General features: G+C 41.5%; 1 protein-coding gene across 1 annotated transcript in view; it reads left to right on the top strand.

Moving 5' to 3' along the window:
• Positions 1–23416, top strand: part of Iyd (Iodotyrosine deiodinase) — a 90850-nt gene that overhangs the window by 41662 nt on the left and 25772 nt on the right. Inside the window, exons 2-3 of the mRNA XM_081726044.1 lie at positions 14998–15231; positions 22743–22868. Coding sequence (XP_081582170.1) covers positions 14998–15231; positions 22743–22868 — 360 coding nt within the window. The remainder of the gene's footprint in view (positions 1–14997; positions 15232–22742; positions 22869–23416) is intronic.

The raw sequence follows: 23416 nt of genomic DNA, 5'->3' as shown, positions 1-23416 counted from the left end.
AATTACCGAAAAATAAAAGTACCACACACAGAAAACCACACACACACACACGTAGAGTGAAATCATCACATAAGAGCCTGTATGCTTATGCCGGAAGCTAAAAAGAAAAAAAAAAAGAAAAAAGAAAGAAAGAAAAGCAAATATTAAACAGCTCATTTTTTTGGATGATAACTATGTCTACTCCAATAGAGTAGAAAAGTGTTTATCATAGATTTTTGAGAAAGTAAGAGGACGGACTGTATATCCATGAATCATTCTACATGTTACGTAGAAAGTTTAGGAATTAGATTTCTGGGTTTTCGGCATCTAAGGCCATTTAGCCCGTCACGATTTGAGGGATGACGTCCTTCGGCGAGCACACTATCCGGGGAAAGGGAAGGAAGGAAGGAAGCGGCCTGGGACCTATAAGTTAGGTACCGCACCGGCATTTATCTGGTGTGAACGAGGAAAACCCAGGAAAGCCTCATTCAGGGTGGCTGGCCTGGAAAAGCGTTTTACACTTTTTCGACCGAGTGTCCCCACCGGGAATCGAACCCGGGACCGCTCACACCGAAGGCGAGAGCGTTGGCGACTATGCTACGCGGGGCCACTACGTAGAAAGTACTGTTCGAAACACTTTCATTGAATAGATATCGATGAATTTTGGTGCACCTTTGATTGAGATGATTTGATACCTGTTAGTCTTAATATTTCGATGAAGATTACCTTGGTTTACTATATAGACTAACAGTTCTCAACCTTTTCGAGCCTAGCGCCCCCTTTAATGAATGTGATTTTCCAAAGCGCCCCCTCTCTAAGTGTCCGCGGACCAATAATTGGGAAAGTACACAAAACAAATTATGGATCTTTCTTTCCTTCCTTTTTTTCTTTTATCTTCTCGTATTTTTTGTCTCTTAATTGAATGACCCACAAAAAGATTTTCTTCTACCTTCAGGCTTCTTTCGACATTCTTATTCAAATTTGAGCTATAGTTTGCGCACAAACAAAACTTGCTTGTTTTCGTTTAAGGTCAAGATTAATGGATAGAGCAGGTCAGTTATCTTGTGTATCCTGCTGGCCATGGCAATTGACTAACGCATATTAACGATAGCAAGATTTAACACATTGATAGTCTATATGAAATACTAACGTCTTTTTATCATCATTATTATAGTTTTATGCTCACAAGAAAAGTTGGTTTATTTTAATAGTAGCTCCACTGTATACGTGAATACTTTAACTACATGTTTTACTTTCTGTCCTCTACTTCAGTGTTCGAAGTGGAAGAAAAGCAGAGGGTGTTATGTTTTATTACAATTTTGACTCGACATACCGACTATCTAAATATTGAAATACAATGATACTATGTTGCCTAGAGGTGGGCGCGGTGGATCAGTGATGCCGGTGGGTGTAGCCGAGCGGTCTGAGGCGTTAGGCAGATGATCGTAAGGTGAAGTCCATTGGGGGTTCGAGTCCCTCTGAAGAGCAAGGGTGGAATTTTAACTGTCCTCGATGTTTCTGTGTTCGTGTCCCTGTCGTGTCTAGTAGTCGTGAGAAGTTGTTAAAATAGAAGAAAATAAAAAAAGTGGTAGAGCGTTCACCTCCTGTGCTTGGGGTCCCTGCTTCGATCCCAGCTCGCGCCGTGTGGACTTTGTGGTGAACAAACACCGTGCTCGTGGGTTTTCTCGGGGTTCTCCTGTTTCCTCCCACTTTCTTCATTCCACCATTTCACTCATCTCTCATCATCACCGTCTCCTTTAGTCTTACCGGCATAAACGTGGGACGTAAAACTTAAGATTTCATTTCATTTTATATGTTGCCTAGAAGACTGCATTTCTATTTGCACAATGACTCAAAGCGATGGGACAGCTTATCCGTTGTTACGGGGAAAGGGAGCATGGACAGGCTTTGCCCCCACCCCCAACTTTCTGAGAGAAATAAAAAAAATATCCTCTTACGTTGTATTATAGAGAATTATACATGAACATTCTAAAAAAGCAAACAGTTTTTATATGAACAATTCTTAAACAATTTCTCACGGGACAAATCCTGGACCCACACTCGACTGAGGGGGATTCCAGACTCCCGGAAGCTCCGTCCCCTCCGCACCTAAATCCACCCATGCTCAAATTTTCAGATTTGAATGCAATCAAATTTCCAATCAGACTTGCAAATATAGAACAACCAAATCCACCATTTTTGTATGTCAGCAACGTACAGTGTATTCTATTAAATTTGTCCTCCCAGTGTGCTTTAGTACAATAATGAGGACCTGCTCGAAATTTATGTTATGAGGATTAACTTCCTGATAAATGAATTTATTGGGGAAGTATGTAAAAAAATGCTTTTTTTATTTTTACTAAAAACTTTTCCATATTGAAAATATTTAAATTCCATTAGCTAGCAATATCAGATTGAATTAAATGCAATCATCACTGTTCAGTCCTAACTTGTTTATTTAAATTATTTAGTTTTGTTTAAAGATGTTTGTTCAATGTAACTTGTTACCTGTAGAAGAGGAAGAAGAAGCAAGGTATAGTTGCTTGTTGAAACTGTGCATAGCAGCAGTGAGTGTGTGTGAGTGAGCGCGTAGCCTATAGCTGCAACATCGTAGTGTTCAATGTGCATTTATTTTAACTCGGGAATTGTAAGAAATATTAACAATATTATTAAACCGAATTATTAAAGAACGAACCAGCGTTTGTGTGATACAGTCCATCAATCACAAAGATCTAAATATTAGGGATACACTCACGCGCACAGATAATTACCATACACGTATTTAGAGTGTTATTGAATTATTAGAAAGAGGTAAAAATATTTTTTAATGAAAACAACAGATTTTTTGATTTCATAAACTATATTTTCTCTCATAAATACCGAACTTAGCTACGCATTTATTTATTGTTGGATTTGTGGTGGACAAACACCCCCATGCCGTAAACGTCACGAACACCTAGTGGCCCACTTGCCGATAAATGTCGATCGTCGCTATAGTGACGCGTCGAACGACTGCCGCTAGTGTGCCACTGGCGGCAGGGTTTCGTCGAATCGAAAGAAATATCTAGAGTCGGGGTATTGAAGTTACCACCGCGTAACAGCAAGGACTTCATTTCGGTCCGCGCTTCTTCGATTCGTCGCAGAGAATCGCGAAGAGACCAATACAAGCTATCGCCAGTCATATGCATGCGATTATTATTATATGTTATTTTTACTGACGAATTGTTCCTAAAGTCAGTTACGGGGGCCAAGAGGAACCCCTGCCTCTACATCATGAAGTGAAAAATCTTGAGATGAGTACGTATAATTGTATGAATTTAGATGACAACTGTAGCCCATCATTTGAAAGTGAATATGGAAGAACCTTGAAATAAAGTAAATAGACGCGCGTCATTTGTTATAAACTTACATGGCGAAAGGATTTTATCTAATCTCAAACGGTTATAATCGAATATACACGGTTGCAGAACCACTGTGATTATATAAATTAAAAATACATCAACTATTTATGCCTCTACAAGCGACCTCTCCTCCATCCCCTTCGCGGCCAAGTCGGAAGACCACGCACCTAGTAGTCCAAAGGTTAGTGGTTCGCGACCACCCCGGCGCACGTACTTTTTAGACTCTCCTTTTTTAAAAACACTTTTTTAAAAAGTGTTTTTTAGACTCTCCTTACTGTAACAAATTACGCATAGCCTATATGCGATTTAACATATTTTGGGGGAGTAATTTTGTTGTTCATTGGCGTTTCGTATAATTTTGGTGGTATAATTTTCAAAACGGAAGTGGGGCCACCATGGATCGTCGCTGCGGGACCGCCAATGTTTGGCGAGATATCTGTAGTTGCCCATCGGTGGTCCACGAACGCTTACGGCATGGGGACCGTGCTCGTGGGTTTTCTCGGGGTTCTCCCGTTTCCTCCCACTTTCTTCATTCCACCATTTCATTCGTTTCTCATCATCATCGTCTCCTTTAGCTTAACCGGCATAACCGTGGGATGTAAAACTAAAGATTTCATTTTTCATTTTTTTTTTAATTTATCGTTGGAGGTACAAAAGCAATCCCGACGAATTCATAACAATGCTTTCCAATTTCAGTTTAAACGAATCGCCTCAATGTACTTTTAGTTTGGATTGGGCCCATAATCTTTTGCTTTCTGTCATGGTAACCCTTATCTACAACCAACGCGAGAGCTTCTTCGTGATTAAAGGACTAGCGTACGCGCATTTAGCGTGGGAGACGCGGATTCGATTTCTGGGGGGAACTCATGCAGTTCGGATTCCGCGTTAGACTGTAGGTCCACGTCTCATGTAGCCTCACTGCTTAAAGGAACGCTAAACTAAAAATCAAATCAAATGAAACCAACACGAGTTCTTGCGTAGGATCAAGGGGTGAACTTCTTTGTAGACACTTCATCTTAGCAACAAAAGGTAACCTAGTAAAAATAACAAAAATATCGGTGTTGGCAACTTAGAAATTATTTCTACAAACGAAATAAGATCATTGACGTGCAAAGCTATTGGACAATTACTATGTATAAAAATGGATTTATTAAAGGTATATTAGCACTCACTTTCCACTGACGGTATGTCTTGGGATCTCTGAAAAACCAAGAGACGGTATATCTTCATCACTGGAAAACCAGAGGTGGTATATCTTCATCACTGGAAAACCAGAGGCAGTATATCTTTATCACTGGAAAACCAAAGGCGGAATGGCATACCACACATACCATGTCACTTCGACCACTGTTCCACTTTCTTTCGTTTATTCAATCTCCTTTTGCCAGTCATCTTTCTTTTTTTTATCACTTTCATTCCATGGAAATTTTACGTAATTTTCATTCCGTGGGAATTTTACGTTATTAACCGTTTAGGAAAAAAAACGTCTGTCGAAAGATCAAAGGATATAATATTGTGCTGAACAAAATGAAATAATTAACACCTTCGAGAAAGTTCTTACTTTCAAATATCCAGAAATAGGATCAATGTTAACAGACCAAAACCATATCCACAAGGAAATTAAATGTGGACTAAAAGCAGAAAATTCGTGTTATTAATTACTTGAAAATCTTTTGCCGTCGCGAATCTTATCGAGGAATTTGAAGCTTAAAATATATAAAACGATAATCATACCTATTGTGCTGTATGGTTGCGAAACATGGTTGCTTACTCTAAGGAAAAGGACCATTAGGAAGACCTCGTGGCTATAAGGTTAGTGAAGGCGTCTTCAGCGCGAGAGGACCAGGCTTGATTCCTGGCAGAAGCTCGTGTGGTTTGGATCTCACGTTCAGTTGTATGCCCAGGTCTCACACACCCTTGGTGCTAAAAGAAACGCTAAATTCAAATCCAACCACCAAACAAATTCATTTGGCGTGTAATCAAAACGGGGATACGGGCAAGAAGTGAGCGCTCTACCAGTAAGAGCACTTTCTTCATGGGCTATCCAAGTTAATTTATTCTTGGATACAGTGGTAAAGATTTGCTTAAATCAATTAAATATTATCTTTTCCGTAAAGGGGAACTTCCTACTCATATGAATAAAATTTCTTCCAATCTTATTTTCAATATTTGCCAATCAAATTAACATATCTCTGTAAAATAATTATTTCTTTAAACTTTGCGGGATGGCACAAGCAGAAGTTGACAGCTAAAACCAGCCAAACTCAGAATAAAAACAAATGTCTGATTATTATTCCTTTGTCAAATGTTATCTTTTGTTTTAAAAAACGCATTCTGTCGAATAGGGTCATTGGAGTTTAATATTTTGAAGTCAACTTAAAGATTTCTTGTTATTTAGAAGAATGAATGTAGCCTAAATGCAAAATTCTGGTAAAATCTGGATGTGTTTTGAACTATTATTGTTTACATCAAATGACATTATATTTTTCTTTTCTCTCACTTTATCTTTTGGCACATCGTATCAATTACCCTATTTTCTAGGGTCGTGCGTCATTTTTGTTTATTATGTGATGTAAATATTAATATCATAATCTCTGTGAAATTAAATATGCATGTAATGAAGCCATAAACACTAGTTTAACGTCCAGAATAATGGATCGAGACTAAGGGAGGCGGAGATGATAAGATGGATAATAATCACAGACACACACACACACACACACACACCCTTAATAAATAAAAGTTCTGGCACTAGACTCTAGGGTATGAATTCGATGTATTTTGTTATTCAGAATCCAAATTTCGAACCCCAAGACAATCGACCGTCTTTTTTTTTTCTTGTTATGGGCGAAAAACGAGCGATTTTGGACAGGGGATAGGGAGAATAAACGTAACATAGCTATAAAAAAAAGAAAAAAATCTGTGCAGCGGACCCCAGAGTATGGATAAGATGTAATTTGTTACATATAATCCAAATTTCAAAACTAGAGGATGATTGATCTTGTCAATGCCTTTTTAAGGATGAAAAACTTGAGTTTGGATAGAGAGGATAGATGTAGCACACAGTGGCGGCGATACTGGCTTCGGGGCCCCCCCGCAAAAACTGAACAAAAGGCCATGTGTTACTCGAACTTCTTTTACAATTTCTATATGCGTACTATTGTACCATTTTACATTGTTAACAGTATTACCGTAACAGTAACAGCGTTATCATGTTGAACAATAAGTTTATCATGTCTGTTCTCCCATTCTGGTCGTGTTCTGGCCAGAGCTTGCTTCAAACGCATTAATTGTCGTCGATAACGTTCTCCATTCATAGTTTCACCCGGTTGCAGCAACTCATAGTACACCACACCTTTCATATCCCACCATATGCACAGCATAACCTTTGCACAGTGAATATCTCGTTTTGGTTGTGATGGACCTGGTTCACCTGGTTTCACCCAGGCCCTTTTTTCGTTTAGGGTTCTCGTAATGGATCCACTTCTCATCACCCGTAATAATTCAATGCAGAAACCCCTTTCTGCTCTGTCGTTGAAGCAGCAATTCGCAAATGGTTTTTCGTCTTTCAACGTCTCTGTCTTTTAATTCATGTGGAACCCAATGTGACATCTTTTGAATCATTCCCATGGCTTTCAAGCGTTTGGAGACTATTGTTTGATCAACGCCTAATGCTGCTGCAAGTTGTTCCTGCGTTTGACACGAATCCTGCTCGAGCAATGCTGTCAATTCTTCGTCTTGAAATTTTTTTGGCTGTCCAGCTCGCTCTTGGTCTGCCAAGCCGAAATCACCACTTCTAAACCGTGCAAACCACTTCTGACACGTTCGCTCAGCTAGAGCATGGTCACCATACACTTCCACCAAAATACGATGACTTTCAGTCGCACTTTTCTGCATGTTAAAGTAATGCAGCAGGACACCCCGCAAAAACACTTTATCAGGCACAAATTGCGCCATGTTCACTTAACTACAAACTGGTGTTGTTGACGCTTTAATCCACTGCCCTATACTACGAACGATACGCGATGACAGGGGTTTGCAACACATGTGTGGATACACGGAACTGTGGGACGCTCCGTTCGTTGCGCCATCTCTTGTCCACCCGCACGAATTAATTCCTAGACCAAATACATTCCACACAGAGGAAAAATTAATGTAGAATATTTTTGTGTACTAGCGTAAAATATAGTACTTTCATTGCCTAGAATAAAACGGAATGGAAACTCTTCTTGTATCGTCACACTGAAACACAAAACACACATAATAAAACTAAGGATGTAAGCATCATTATCATTATATTTCACTTGGGATGAAATAGAACATAATTTTTAAGAACTGTTTACACGATTACTTTCGGTTCTTCAGGAGCAAGAATTTGTCTATAATTTTATTCGTCTTTCTCTTTTTCTATGTTCGATGCTCAAAATGGCAAGCGCACGCAATCTACTTTCTGTTACGGAGCTCCGTAAATAATTCCTGATAATTTTTAATTTTGAAAATCTTCTGTCTGCTGCAGCAGTTGTGGCAGGAAGTGTGCGGTACAGCTGTAAGTCGGTAGTCAAGTTCGGCAAACTACTCAAGAAGCAACTGTCTTCTTCAATAAACAAGTTGCAATGTCTCGAATTGTTTTCTTGGTATTTCCAGCGAACACAATAATTTATTGAAATACGCGATTATTTATCGTGATACACGGTAATTATAGTCTAAGATACACGATAACGAAAATATGGCATAATAGATTAATATTGTAAGAATTCCCACATTACAACAAAAGCACATGTATAATGATACGTGCCATTATTTACAAAAGTAGACGATACACTAAAGAGGAAGACACGAAGGAAATCGAAAGGAGACGGACCACACGAAAGGATCCGAAAGAGGACGAACTACCCGAAGAGAACAAATAAAAGAGGGACCACGGAGGAACCCGGCATCAGTTTGACCACTGACCGACTAACCATTACCTGCTACGAGGTCGCACTGGACTAGGGGTAAACCTTTCCTAAGCCCTATGTCGCAGTGGACTAGGAATCCTAAATACAACTAAAAACCTCGCAAGGCTGCCATGAGGTGAGGGTTTTTTCCATAAATCTCACATATAACATAGCAAGTGTTCTGAACGCTGCCGTGAGCTGAAGGAGGCATACGCAAAACACTAATCTCCTTCATCTGGTCAATTAGGAGAAAATGCACTATTAATTACTCTTTGAAAATTAAAGACATTGTACTTGGAAATTTTATAATAAAATTAGTGAAAGAGAAAAGACACGCCCGGACCGCTATTTGTCTCTACCTACAAAACATTTCAATATACAAATGTTACACTGGAAAATAAAATCTTTGGAAAATCGCAAAGATCAACCTGACATTCATGTTCACACTCATACCTTATTATTTAATTTTAATGATTACTTCATTATTTAATTTAGTGAAACTGTTAGAATTAGTTATAGATGTAGAGAAACACTTTCAAAATGCATTAAAATTATAGGGTAAATGACGTGTAAAAGGTACCTTGGTGAGGGTACTTTGTAGGGGCCCCCTCAGGTCCGCCCCCCCCCGCGCCGCGGGGTTTGCGGGGCCCTTATTGCCGCCACTGGTAGCACAGCCATACAAAACGAAAAAAAAAGTTCTGTACGCAGACCGCAGGGTGAATTCGATGTATTTTGTTACACAAGCAGAATCCAAATTTCGAAACCCTAGGGCGATTGGGCGTGCCAATTTTGTTCTATGGGCGAAAATCATGTGTCCCCCCTATCCAAAATCTCTCAAATTTTTCGCCCATAAAAAAACTTGACACGATCAATCGCCATGGGGTTTCGAATCCATACCATGTTGTCCGGTGGACAGAACTTTTAGTTTTTGTGTATGGCTCTGTAATGATTGAGTGACGAAGGTAGGAGGAAAGAAGAAAATCCCGATAATATCCAAACAGACAGTGCTCGTCAAACACAAAGCCCTCTTAACACAGGCTGAGATCGAACCAGGGACCCCACACACTCAGCCACTGAGCCACCGTTTTTCCTTTAAGTGGAAAAGGTGACTAATTTTAGGTACCAAGAGAAAATCTGAAAAATGAACAGTTGACTGGTTGATTGGGGATTAAGGCTATTTGTTCTTGGGAGGCGCGGTGGCTCAGTGGTAGACCGTTCACCACTGGGTCCCTGGTTCGATCCCAGCTCGCGTCGTATGAACTTTGTGGTGGACAAACATCGTGCTCGTGGGTTTTCTTGGGGTTCTCCCGTTCCTTCCCACTTTCTTCATTCCACGATTTCATTCATTTCTCATTATCACCGTCTTCTTTAGCCTAACCGGCATAACCGTGGGACGTAAATCTCAAAGATTTCATTTCATTTTTGCTATTTGCTCTCGTCATGAAAAGGCCAAAATGCTCAACACATGGTGCTCATAAAAGGATCAACATAAAAACATTAAGTGATTGAATTGAAAATGGAAAGACGTCTCCAATAAATAAATACAATTATAAAATAATAAATAAATATATAAAATAATAAGCAATAAAATGGCCGACACATACTGCTCATAAAAGAATCACCAACTTGAAAACATTAACAGCTTGATTTCTAAATGGAGCTGACGTCCCCAATAAATAAATAAATAAATAAATAAATAAATAAATAAATAAATAAATAAATAGACCTAGATAAATAAAAGTAGGGAGAACATGATTTGTAAAAGAGAAAAAGCGAGTAAACCTTGGTGAAAGAGTTAAGTGGAAGAAAATAGTAATAATAAAAAGAATTATCAAAGATAAAACATAAAATAAAAGATGTAGAAAAATTAAAAGAGCAAATAACAAAATACGAAACAGACATACACTTAAAATTAAAATTAACTGTTTATTAGAAGATAAGTAATTGAGGCGATAGTAATAATAATAAAATAGGTAATGGGTAATAACTACAACATTAGTTAAGAAGAAATTGTATTATTAGGGGTATGATGAAGGTAAGAGGCAGTGTTATAGGAGAGAGAAACAATACTGGAGGATATTTCAAACGAAAGAAACTGGTTAGAACACTATTTGAAAAGGAAACTCTTTATTAGGTGTATGATGGAAGGTAGAGAGGAAACGAAGGAAATTACAATTACCGTACTTTACGGACTGTAAGACTTACTTTTTTCTTCGAAAAATGGCCTCCAAAATTCAGATGCGTCTTATACACGAAATTAATATAAAAATGTCCAGTGTTTGATTTAAAATTCCCGCCACTCCTAAAAATGGCCATATATTCGATGCCGCGGGAAACCTACCTGTATCTGGCAACATTGGATTCAACTGGCAGCAGCAATGCACCGATGCGACGAACATGACTTGCGGGGATTCACAAGCTTGCTTACACTGTGTCCCTCCTGCTCCGCTGGTAAAAATGTTACGGTACTTTTTTTTTTTTAGAATGCTTAAAAATTAAGGTGTGTCTTATAGTCCGTAAAATATGGTAATAGATTATATTAAACAGGACATTCTTACATCAAAATGATTAAAGGGAAACAATGTAATGAATGAGAGTTCCTAACCTATGACAAATGACATATTCGTGAGAACACAATACATACGATGATTATTATTTGTATTGGGCTTCTTCCTAGCTAAATATTTAATGCTGTCCCTTTTATTGTGGAAAACTTATAGGTTCGATCTACGATAGGACGCTACACGATTCTAACTCCACATTAAAGTGTTAGCCTACGTCCCATACAATTTCGGTGCTGAACAGAAACATTATATAGGACCCGATTTGACACGTTAATAACTTTTTTATGAATACCAAAAGAAAAATGGAACAAAATGAAGAATACTTACAAAAAATCAAAGTTTCATACTAAAGTTTTAGAAAGTCGCTACGAGGTGGATCTAGATGGAAAAATGGACAAGAGATGGTTTTTCCTACCACTTCATGAGGACTCTGATGATTTTGTTTTCCAGCATAGCGGGACACCTTCTCACTGGCAGAAGCATGCACTCACTGTCCTCAACGACACACTGCACCAGTGGTGGATTGAGCATACTGGTTCTCGAGACACTGTCCCCCGCTGCTCTCCTGGCCTGCAAAATTTATATACATTACGCTTTGTAGGGATGCATCAAGAACCGTGTGTTTTTCCCATCGTTACCTATGTGCATCACTAAAGTGCAGGATAGGATCTCAGCAGCAGTGAATTCCATCGAAGCCAGTGCCTTGGTCAAAATGTGGATCTTGACTGTCATCTGAATCTCTTCCGTGCTACTAGTGGTGGATACATGGAACATTTATAATCACAGCACTAAAAGCTCGCTACCTGTTGAGAATTTTGAACTTTGTTTCATTTTCCCTGTTGTTTTCATTAAAAGTTATGAAGTTGTGAAGTCGTGTCATTGTTAAGTCGTGTCATCCTCTTTGAAATATCCTGTACTTCAAACCTAAATAATATGGTATAAGTATGTGTAAATTTTAATCTTTACCTTTACTCCAGGCTACTATTTGCTAAGCTTCCATATTACTCTTTTAAAACATAAGGGAAAAGAACTGGCTATCACACCCCTGATCTACTAGCGTAACCTACCTTTGGGAAAGACAGTAGACAAGAAGATAATTTTATAATGGCTTTAATTTTCAATTATTAACTTAAGAAATTTGAACTCATTAGAATATATTTTATCGTTTAGTACCGTGTACCGTAAAAGCGTATTGTTTAAATCAAATTATAATATATATTCTATAACAATATATATATTTTGCTGCTGTGTCTACAGTGCCTTGTCATGGAAACCAAATATGGAGACATTGAGGCTTGAGCCCTTTTGTAGTACTTGCATGTGGCAATAGGTGGCATAAAAATCTGAGATGCCAAATTATACACTTAAAAATTACGGGTAGTCTAACATTTCCAAGTACGACCAGTTGTAGTGAAGTAGGTTTTCATTCTCATCAATCTTCCTACTTTATTTTTCATCTAGGGTTGCCAGATCTTATGTTTGTCTGGCACATTTTACGTTATACATCTTTATCTTCCCCATAAAATAATTTATTCCGGATTTTTGTTCAATACGTAAAAGAGATCTGCACCTTTTTCAACAGATTAGAGATACTGATTTCTCACATGTTGTTAAGAATGCAACACAACGTTGTACTTTAGTATTCTGATACAAAATACATGTAAGAAGTTTGTGTTTTTACCTGTTATCTAGAAGGAATTACAACCTTATGTTTAAAAATAGATTGGTTTTAGCGTCTGTCAATATTGTCTCAATCATATCACAGTTTCAATCGATCGTGACAGAATGATGTCATAAGCGAAGCTACTGTGAACTAATAAAAGCAGAATATACTGATGTCAGAAATAGAACCTACTGGCAACTAATAAAGGGAGAATATATTGATGTCAGGAACAGAAGCTACTGTGAACTAATAAAAGCAGAATATACTGATGTCAGGAGTAGAACCTACCGTGAACTAATAAAAGCAGAATATACTGATGTCAGGAATAGAACCTACTGGCAACTAATAAAAGCAGAATATACTGATGTCAGGAATATAACCTACTGGCAATTAATAATGGGAGAATATATTGATGTCAGGAACAGAAGCTACTGTGAACTAATAAAAGCAGAATATACTGATGTCAGGAATAGAACCTACTGTGAACTAATAAACGCAGAATATACTGATGTCAGCAATAGAACCTACTGTCAACTAATAAAAGCAGAATATACTGATGTCAGGAATAGAACCTACTGGCAACCAATAAAGGGAGAATATATTGATGTCAGGAACAGAAGCTACTGTGAACTAATAAAAGAAGAATATACTTACTAGCTTAGAGGAGGTATTGTCCCATCCCTTGGAGAAAAAATCACCCACGAAAGGGTTAAAAGGACACGCATTTGATGAAGTTCCCGACGTTTAGTGACAACTATATTGCTCAACTTCTGGAAAATAAATACGAGGTGTAGTAACGACGCCAGCTTTAAATTCTTGGGGAGCAAGTGGAAGGGCAGAGACATTTTGGGGGCAGATTTTTTTTGTATACAAAAGAATAATAGCTTTTTACGAGGATAAGTCAATAAGTAAGTTTAATAATTTCTTTTTTACTTCTTTTCAGGTTGGTTCTACAGCATTGTGTGCTCACTAGACGCTAGGTGTCACCGTTGACTATGCCTGTGGTAGGTTGCAGCGTCATCACATCAGTCTGCTTTTCATTGTTGCGAAGTAAAGATGGCCGCGCCATTTTCTGTGTGCACCAATGAAGAATAGCGTTCTGTCATCCGTTTTTTTTGTGGTCTGAAGGTGTACCCGGAGCGGAAATTCATAGAGCACTTTCAGCACAGTATGGAGACAATATGTTGCCACAGTGTTTACCAGTGGATTGAACAGTTCAAAAGTGGTTGAACGAGCGAGAAGGATGAGGAAAGAGAATTGCGTCCAGCTACAGCAACAATTGAGATATTGAACAATTCCGTGCCTTAATTCTGCATAACAAAGCGTGACTGTTAATGAAGAGGCACTCCATATTAATCATGGTTCTGCATATGACATCATGCGTAACAGGCTCAACTTTCACGAAGTATGTGTGCGAGATGTGTTCCCAAAAAATGATGATCACAAATGAAACCGTGTGAGAATCTGTCAGCACCTACTGAACCGTAATAACGAAGGTGAAGCGTTTCTCACGCGAATGGAGACGTAACGTGGATTCATCACTTCGAACCAACAAGCAAACGCCAGAGCATAGAATGGAAGCACCCCGGATCTCCTATCAACAAGAAATTCAAGTGTCAACCTTCTGCAGGAAAAGTGATGCTCATAGTGTTTTGACATTCACAAAGGTCAATTCCGGAACATTATCTGGTAAAGGGGTCAACAATAAACAGTAAAAGGTACAGTGATATACTGATAAGCAAGTTGAAGCAAGTTGCAATTCATAATAAACGCAGAGGTCGGAAGGCGTTCTTGTGTTGAATGACAAGGTGCCCGCCCACATCGCTCAAACTCTTCAGATGCTGCATTTCGAGGTGTTGGAGCATCCTGCATACAGTCTCAATCTCGCCCCGTCGGATTACGATCTCTTTGGTCCACTTAAAGATGTTCTAAGAGGCCGTCGATTCAGCTTCCACCAATAGGTGAAGAAAGCGGGCATTCATGGCTTGCTGCGAAAAAAATGAAGAGGGTATCGGAAAGCTTGTGCAACGGTGGACCAGGTGCACTGAAAAGCAGGGTGACTATGTTGAAAAATGATATGAATAAAAACATTGTGCTCTCGGAGTAATAAGTAATACAAATTGATTGAAGATAGTTATTGACTTACTCTCGTATATTATAACATACTTGGGGGCAGAGGAGTCATCAGGGCGCCTGCCCCTGTGCCCATCTTTTAGCGTCTTCACTGTTCAGGAGTATTGTTGGCAATAACACTGTAGTCCAGGAAAGTACTACGCTTCACAATTACACTACTTTGGCATTTGAAAAAAAAAACTTTTCTTAGTTTTTATACACTGAGTCTGGAAATTAAATGTCACATTTCGTATTTAAACATTTCTATTATGTTTTTTGTGATCTGTCTGTACTCCTTGCATAAAATATTTTATACTTAAAAATCTGTTCTTAATTTTCAGCTGCAGAGATCAAAGACACTGCGGAGGGTGACAACAGCGTTAGCAATGAATACACGCCAGCCCTTCCAGAGAATCTACCTCATATTCCCTTCAAGTTTGAGAGGTTGTCGGACGAGGAAATGATTCGGAAGTCTAAGGAGTTCTACAACCTCATGGAGAGGAGGAGGACGATAAGGTTCTTCAGTCCGGAACCTGTCCCCATTGAGGTCATCGAGAATATCATTTTGGCAGCAGGTATGCCATATTTCTTCTTCATGTACTCAGATTCAGAACGAAGTTATATTAATACCAGCTACAAATATACCAAATATAGGATTGCGGAAAAAGATTCATTCAATATTTGGAGTTTAGTATCACTTGGTTAATGCGTATAACGATTGTATTGTAAATTTTGCACAGTATTATTAATTTTTGAACTCATAATCTTTTTACATCGTATATGCATCCTATTTGTCATTTTCGCCCACAAATACATATTGTACATTGTAATGTCCTTTGGTAAAGTCAATAATAGTCCGGGATTTGCCCTACACCAGTTTTAAAAAAATAATTTTCTATAGAATATTTACGAAATTGCTTTGTAAAGATGCAGAACAAGCGCTGCCAATATTACTCCTTACATAAAGTGGCTTCGGTTGATGAAGGTTGTAATTAGATATATATATGGGTCACTCCTTTGCTCATACCAGCCTCCACGGATTAGGTAAGGTGGAAACACCTTTGTCCAAGGCAACCTCAGGAGCACGCATTCAAGGTTAGCTGATCGGTGTTGAACTGATAATTTGGTCTTCAGACTTCAGACTTATCATCACTGGTTTGGTTGATTGAAGTACCGGGCTATTGTGTCCCTGCCTTCCATTTGTTGTGTTGTCCTTGTCGTTGTTTGCAGACGTTCTTTATTGTGTTGGAGATGCTACTGTCGCGCCATTCTTTGTGTTTTCATATGTCTGGGTTGGTTGCTTTACGTTCCTCTCACGTTGGGCGAGGCATCCTGTATAATCTTCTTCTAGGATTGGCTGTTTCGATGGCTCTTATTGTGGGGTTTGTGGAAATTTCATTTTTCCTCCAGAACTTGATAGCTTTTTTACTGCGTACTTTTTCTAGGAGTGGGATGTCCAGATCTTCGTGGAGCTGAGCTATTCGCGTGTCCCTGGAGTGGCCAGTAATTGCCCTGATGGCCTTGTTTTACAAAACTTGCAGGGGACATAGATGTTTCCTGTAGGTGAGTTGTCAGGCGTAATATCCTGTAGAAGTGTATTGGCCTTATGGACATCATGTAGATGTATCTTCTGATGTTCAAAGATAGCGAGGCTGCGAGCAGAATTGGGAGCAGCGCTCTGAAGCGTTGCAGTGCCTTCTTGGTTGTGTTCTGTAAGTGGGCTGCGAATGTGAGCCGTTTGTTCAGTTATATACCTACGTATTTCGCCGTATCGGTAGTTGTAAGTGCCGCTCCTCCCATTGTGATATTTATGTCTCTCTTCTTCGCGTTCCTGGTAAAGTCGATCACAGACGTTTTCCTCGCATTTGTCTTGTTGCGCCAGTTCTTGGCCCATGTCTCTAGGAGCTCGATGTGTCTCTGAAGGTACACCATAGCGTACCTAAGATTTTAAGTGTCTGGCGAATACTTGGTGTCGTCAGCAACTATAGCTATGGTTGTGTTCGGCGTTGTGTGGATGTCTGAAGTGTATACTGCGTACAGGAATAGGGATATGCAGGAGCCTTGCGATACTCCTGCCCTTGCTGTCCTTGGTATTGTACTTCCATTGAATGAGACTCTGAAGATTCGTTCTCCCAGGTATGATCTAATGCTTTGTATTTAGTAATGTGGAAAGGCCTAAAGAAGTAGCTTGTGGATGAGTCCTGCGTGTCACATCTTGTCAAACGTCTTTTCAATGTCGAGGAAGAGCCTAATGTGTGGCACCCTTCATTGAATCTTGCAGTGATGATCTCTGCAACTCTGACTATCTGATGCTCGGCATTATGTCCCGGTCGGAATCCGAACTGGTGGTCCGGGATTAGCTGATGGTTAGCTATATGCTGTTGCAACCTTTGCTGAAGTATTCTTTCGAATATTTTGGTAACGAGATAGAATACTTATTGAGCGATAGCTGTTTGGACTGGTCCTTACTGGGCCGGGCTTCGCGATCATTACTATGTTCGCTTCCTTCCAGGCTTTTGGGAAGTGCCCTGTATGCAGTATGCTACTGTAGATGTGGCGCATCAATACTATTGCCTTTCTTAGAGCTTCTCGCAGTGCTGACGGAAGTATGTCGTCTAGTCCAGGGGCCTTGCCAGGGTGTATCGTCTTGAGAACTGAACTGCCTGAATCTCTCGGGTAATTGTAAGTGCCTCCGGTGGTAGCGGTTCTTCCAGTGATGTATGCTCCATGCTGTGGTGGATGGCTCGGAGTATGTGGGCATCAGGCTGGGTGTCGTTCTGCTGCAGGATTTCTTGTAGTGTTCTTGCGAATAGCTCCGCTTGGTCTCCTGGGTAGTGTAACAGTCCCTGAGGTCCTTGCAGGGGGAATGATCTGGATCCGCTGGACGGTATGGAGATGGTCCTCACTAAACACCAAGACTCCTCGTTGGGTGACTCCATAGCTTGTAGTTTGCCCTCCCATTTTCGTATTTTGAGCCTTTGTAGACGTTTACGCATCCTTGGGGTTAGACTGTTTTACAACGCTTTGTATGTGTGATCGCTGGCGCGTTGCCACTGCTTTCGTGCCCATCTTTTGAGTTGGATTAGCGCAGTGGGGTAGCTCCTCGGAGTTGTTGTTGGAGTTCTCCGTTTGTGTGGTGGTTGTGGTTGCCAGCCGTATGCTGAACTGATGGTGGCGGTAAGGTTGGCAACCGCGTCTTCTATTCCTTCCGGAGTGGCGATTGGTGTCCTTGTGTCCATAAGTTTGGTCAGGAGCTGGCGGTAAGTCTCCCATTCCGTGGTGATGATAGTTGGGAGCCTTCTAGCGGAGAGATGATGATTAATTGAGATGGTCTGGAGAACTGGAACGTGATTCGAGGCCAATGCAATTATGGAGTGTGGTCCATCCAGGAGTGCCAAGGTGAACGTCAGTACCATGTCGAAAACATCAGTTGCTTAAGTAGTGCGTGGGTTCTACAGGCGCTGCTGGTGTCAGATCGATCCGGTTTAGTGCCTGGTATAGGGTTCCGTTGGCGTTGAAGACTCTAGAGTTCCACAGGGGGTGCTTGCAATTAAGATCACCCCCTATAAGTACTCGATGGCCGAGTTGCCGTAGGTTCCTCAGTTCTTGTGCCTCCAGTCGTGCTATTGGTGGTCATTAGGCAGTGATGACCTGGACTGGACTGTCTGGAGAATGTAGGATGATCCCCGTGCCCTCTAGGGAGTGGAGGTGGGGGAGAGGAAGGGGTTCATGGGGAATCGAGGTCTTAATTAGGATTCCTGTACCGCCTTGTGGTCCTGGGCGGTCAGTACGGTGGAAGGTGTAGTTGCGTATTTTGAAGGGTATGTTGGGCTTGAGTTGGATTTAGGTGAGCAGTGCTATGTCCACACGCTTGCGTAGGAGGAAGTCCTCGAGGTGGTCTTTCGCTGTCGAATCCCGTTTGCATTCTAATATATGACCGTAAAGTCGTATGCAACATTCTTTCTCCTATTGGCTGTCATCGTGCAGTAGAGAGGCAACTATCTCGAACATGACGGTGAATTTGGTCGTTGAGTCACGGGCATCTTACATCTTCCGGAGTCCGGTCTTGATCGTGTCTAGGAATTCTTAATGTTGAGCCCTTGCAAAAGGTCCATGATGCCAGTGGAGTTGTCTTCTGTCTCCGCTCTTGGTACTGCGGAGGGTGTAATGCGGCTGGTGGTGGATTTTTTGTTAGCCGTTTCTTGTCCTTCTTGCTGTGTTTGTCTGTCTGGGCAGTGACACTGCTGCGGCAAAGTTGGTTGTGTTGTTAGTTGTCTTCGTTACTGCGTAGATGTGGAGGTGGTGAACTTGGCGTTTTGTATTTCTTGCTGTGTTCTTTTGCTTTTTGCCGCTTTCAGGATCGGGCATCCTTTGTAGTTGGCTGGGTGGTCTCCTCTACAATTGATGCACTTCGCCGGTTCGTCTTTGTTCTTCTTTGGGTACTCCGATGTTAGGTGAGTATTCTCACACTTCACACAGCTTGGTGCTGCTCTGCATGTTCGCCGTGAGTGCCCTACCCTCTGGCAGAGGAAGCACTGTAGTATTTCCTGCCCTCTGTAGTTTTCTACTTTTACTCTACAGTTGAGCAGGTACTTCATTTCAAATATATCTTTATTCTCTGGGTGTTTGTCCATTGACGCCAGGAAGAAAGGAAATAATGGGCGAGCTCCGTCGGACCCGGCTCTACCCCTCATTTGTATGACGGAAGTAACTGCGTATTGCAGAGCTTTTAGTCCATTCATGATGTGCTGGGGGGGTCAGTATCCGGTGGTAATTTTCTTATGACCACCGTCATGGGTCTGGAAGGCTTGGGAAGTTCGGTGGCGAATTCGTACTGCTATTGCGTACAGTACGCCTCTATTTTCGTGAAGTCGGCCATGCTGAGGCAATGAATTTTGACAAACTGACTAGGTGGAGGACTTTGGGCGGTATGGAGCAGGTTGCTGAGATAGTTTTGATGAATGTCATTCTGTAAATCGGTGGTCATGAACGATTCCGTAAATGTATAGTGGCGGAATGTGCTTCGGAAGGTATCGCTGTTCTCCACCTTCTTGTTGGGGGCAGGATTTTGGCTCCATCACTGATATCGATGCTTTCAAGGGAGGCAAATTTGTTGCGAAGTGCCCGCTTCTTTGGTTTCTGAAACTCCTCTTCAGAGCTGCAGTCCTCTGGTGTGTCTAGGTCGGTGTCGGACGCAAAGTCGGACATGTCTACTGTGTTGCATTCAGTTGCTCGTGGCTGCTGCGCTGCTGCCTCGTCATGGGAACGTGTCTGACATGGTTGGACGTTGCGGGTTTCTTGTAAGTCTTGAATGCTGGTGGCGTTTCTTTGCTTACGATGATTGGTGGTCCTGCGACGCTGCGCTGCGCCTAGGTTGGTGACGTGGAGCGATTTCAGCTGGTCTGCTAAGCTCATCATGGGTGTAGGGGGTTTCCTTACAGGCACATTGGGAGGAGAGGTACCACTTGGAGATGGAGCGCAAGAGGCGTTGCCCTGTACATGGATGTTCATCGAGCGTTCGTTGTGGCATTGGACAGGATTGGCTCTAAAAATGGTCAGAGTCGAACTTCACTTGCACTAGTGTCCAAGTGGCTCTCAAAGGGACCGCTTGTCTGGAAATTTCACTTAATGTTCAGTATGACTCTTGAAAGGACCACTTCACTGTCGGTGGCTGTGTTTTGGGACTGTGCCGGAAACTTATTGGACGTGCCCCCGACCGGCCAGTTTTTGTTTTTGCCGAAACTATGATTTCGAAGCGTTAACACTGAGTACTAATGTTTATTAATTCTGGGGAACTAATTTTGTTTTGTGAAGCACGTTTCGTTGTCTTGAATGCAGCGAACTGCGCAGGAAAACTTGAGTATGTCTGGGCTTGTTCGACTGAAATGCCGGGCCGGGACCCTTACCTTCTTTCTGAGGTGTTTGCTTAGCAGTGGAATTTGAACGTATGTGACGTAGAATCTGCTACTGTCGCAGATTCTGATCCATGTGTGTTGATGTTCTACGTGGGCTGCGGCATCCTATAGGATCGTCTGAAGGGTGGTGGTTGTCTTCCCAGTGCTGCAATAGCTAGGTTGGCGTGGTGGTTGATTCGAGTCCAGAATGTGGTGGAGAGTGCGATCCTGGTCTCCCTGAGAAGTGGCAAATTGATGTCTTCGTGTATCTACTTGATCCGGGTGTCCATCGTGTGGCCCGTTATCGCTCTTGCAGCCCTGTTCTGCACGACTTGTAGTGGTCTGTGATGTCGCTGTGCCACATGCTCCCACTCTGGTTGGGCGTAGAGGAGGAGTGAGCGATGAGCACCACATACACATTTCTTCTTGCTTCATGTGATAACTGTCTACTGAGGAAGATGGGCAGAAGTGCCCGGAACCTTCAGTTTGCCTTGTCTGTGATTTGTGTGAGGTGTTGCTCGAAGAAAAGCTTCCTATCCAGAAGGACACCCAGATATCTGGCACTCTGCTGTAGCTCCAGACGAGTTCCATGAAGCACGGTATCGTATTTTTTGTAAGTACGTTTCCTGTTGAAGTCCACCAGGGCCTAAGAGAACAATGTGTCTCCTTAGAACAATGTGTCTAAGAGAACAATGTGTCTCCTTAGAGCTACTTCCACATATCTGTTGTTCCGGTTGCTCGCATTTATATTGGTACCATTGGCGAACGTCGCTGCCATTGTTGTATCTGTTGTCAGTAAGTCTGCTGTATAGATGTTGTACAGCAGTAGCGAGATGCGAGATCTCTGTGGTACTACTGCACGAACCTGTCTGGCTTCTGCGTTTGCTCCTGCGTGTGATACGCGGAAGCTCCGATTTGTAAGGTTGCTCTGAACTATCCGTACCAGGTAGCGCGGGAAACCAGCTGTGACCATCTTGTGTAGTAGACCTTTGTGATTAACTCGATCGAAGGCTTTCTCCACGTCAAGGAACAGCCCGAGTGTGTGACCTCCGTTTTGAACTGATGTGTGATCATTTCAACGTCACGGACCAGCTGTAAAGGTGTTGTGACAGGATATGTTGTTCCAAATTGGTGTTGTGACAGGATATGCTGTTCCTCGACATGGTGCAGTAGCTACTTCTGGATGACCCACTCCACGATTTTGCTAAGATGAATGAGCAAGCTAATAGGCCGATGGTTGCGAAGCTCCGATCTAGTGCCTGTGGATTTTGGTATCATGATAAGGCGTGCCTCCTTCCAACTGTTGGGATAGTGACCCGTTTGCAGAATTGCGTTAGTGATTCGACACAGGAGTACTATAACTTTCCTGGGAGCATATTTTATGGCCGCTGATGGAATTCTGTCAGCACCCGCTGTTTTGTGTGAGCGGAGCCTCCTGGCTATTCGCTGGATGTCTCGAGGCGACACCACTGTATAGATGACGAGGCGTCACCACTGCAGGACAGGGCTGGGGATGCTCCAGTTCTTGGATACTTCTTTCTACCTCAATCAGTGTTGATCAGGTTGGATGTTGAGTTCTTGGAATACACTCTCCCACTACGTGGCGAAGAGGTCTGCTTGCTCCTGTGGTGAGTATAACATTCCGTGGGGTCCTCAAAGTGGTTAAACTCAAGGGGGACCTGAAGGTTTGCTTAATGAGCGGAGAAGTCTCCAGAATTGGGGTGAAGGCGTCTCCATCTCTCGCATTGTCTGGTCCCACTTCTCCAGTTGTTTTCTCTGCAGCCGCTTCTTGACTCTGGTGGTAAGTTCATTCTAGAGTGCTTTGTATTGTCGGTTCCGTATCACTTGCCATCTCCGTCGGCCCAGCGCTTCTTATGAATGAGGGCTATGGTTCTCAATTTATTGGCATCAGGCTGGTGTTGTGGTTTCTCTTGTGCGTTGGTGGCCAAACTAAAAGGAAATTTCATCGAAGCCGTTAAGTTCTCAACTGCTTCGTCAATGTCGGTAACTGAGAGCATTAGAGTGTTCTGTGATTGGACGGGGAAGTTAGTCCATCCGACCAATCAGAAGCGGGCTTTTGATTGTTACTTCTCGGCTACGCGTAAGTTGCCGAACAAGACTGTTTTCGGCATTTATAATTTCTACATGTTTTTTATGTGAAAATGAAAATAACCAAATGTAAAATGTTTCAGGAACTGCTCCTAGTGGAGCCCACACAGAACCCTGGACGTATGTTGTGATTTCTGACGCCGAGACAAAGCAGCAAGTGAGAGAGATCGTGGAAGAGGAAGAAGAGATCAATTACAAGAAAAGAATGGGTAAGCTTCAACTTGTGTATTTGCCTTAATTATTGAAATACTTATTGTACTTCGATCACCTTACTGTGTATCGCTACTGCTACAATCTAAAAGCCTAGTTCAAGGGAAGTTTTGATTCTTTCCAATACGTAACGACCACCTCCCTTGAACTCACTTCTTGATCCCTAATTCGAAGTCCTAGCAACCTCGAAAGGAATCGAGAAGGGAATCTATCGCGCAACGGAAAGAAAAAAATAATAAACGAAAACGGAAACAAAAAGAATGAAGAACCAGAAACTTACCTCCGGTGGATGCAGATTAGAAGGGAGAGTAATAGCTCCACTCAACTCCTTTAATAAAGCTCAGCTTAAACATGTACGTATATATGAATATTTTACCTTAGTTATATTAAGTACTTTGAAAAGGAAAAAAAATCATTTTCAGATACTATTTATTAACAATGCTTCAACTCAGACTGGTGTGGTAGTTAACCACACTTCTACAATTAACGTAAGGTGCCAGTATATTCATTATAGTACCATAACATTGTGAGAAAAAAAAACTTCAAT

This window comes from Thermobia domestica, chromosome 9 (genome assembly GCF_964235325.1).
Source record: "Thermobia domestica chromosome 9, izTheDome1.hap1.1, whole genome shotgun sequence".
NCBI lineage: Eukaryota > Metazoa > Arthropoda > Insecta > Zygentoma > Lepismatidae > Thermobia > Thermobia domestica.
This window is presented reverse-complemented; position numbering and strand designations above follow the sequence as displayed.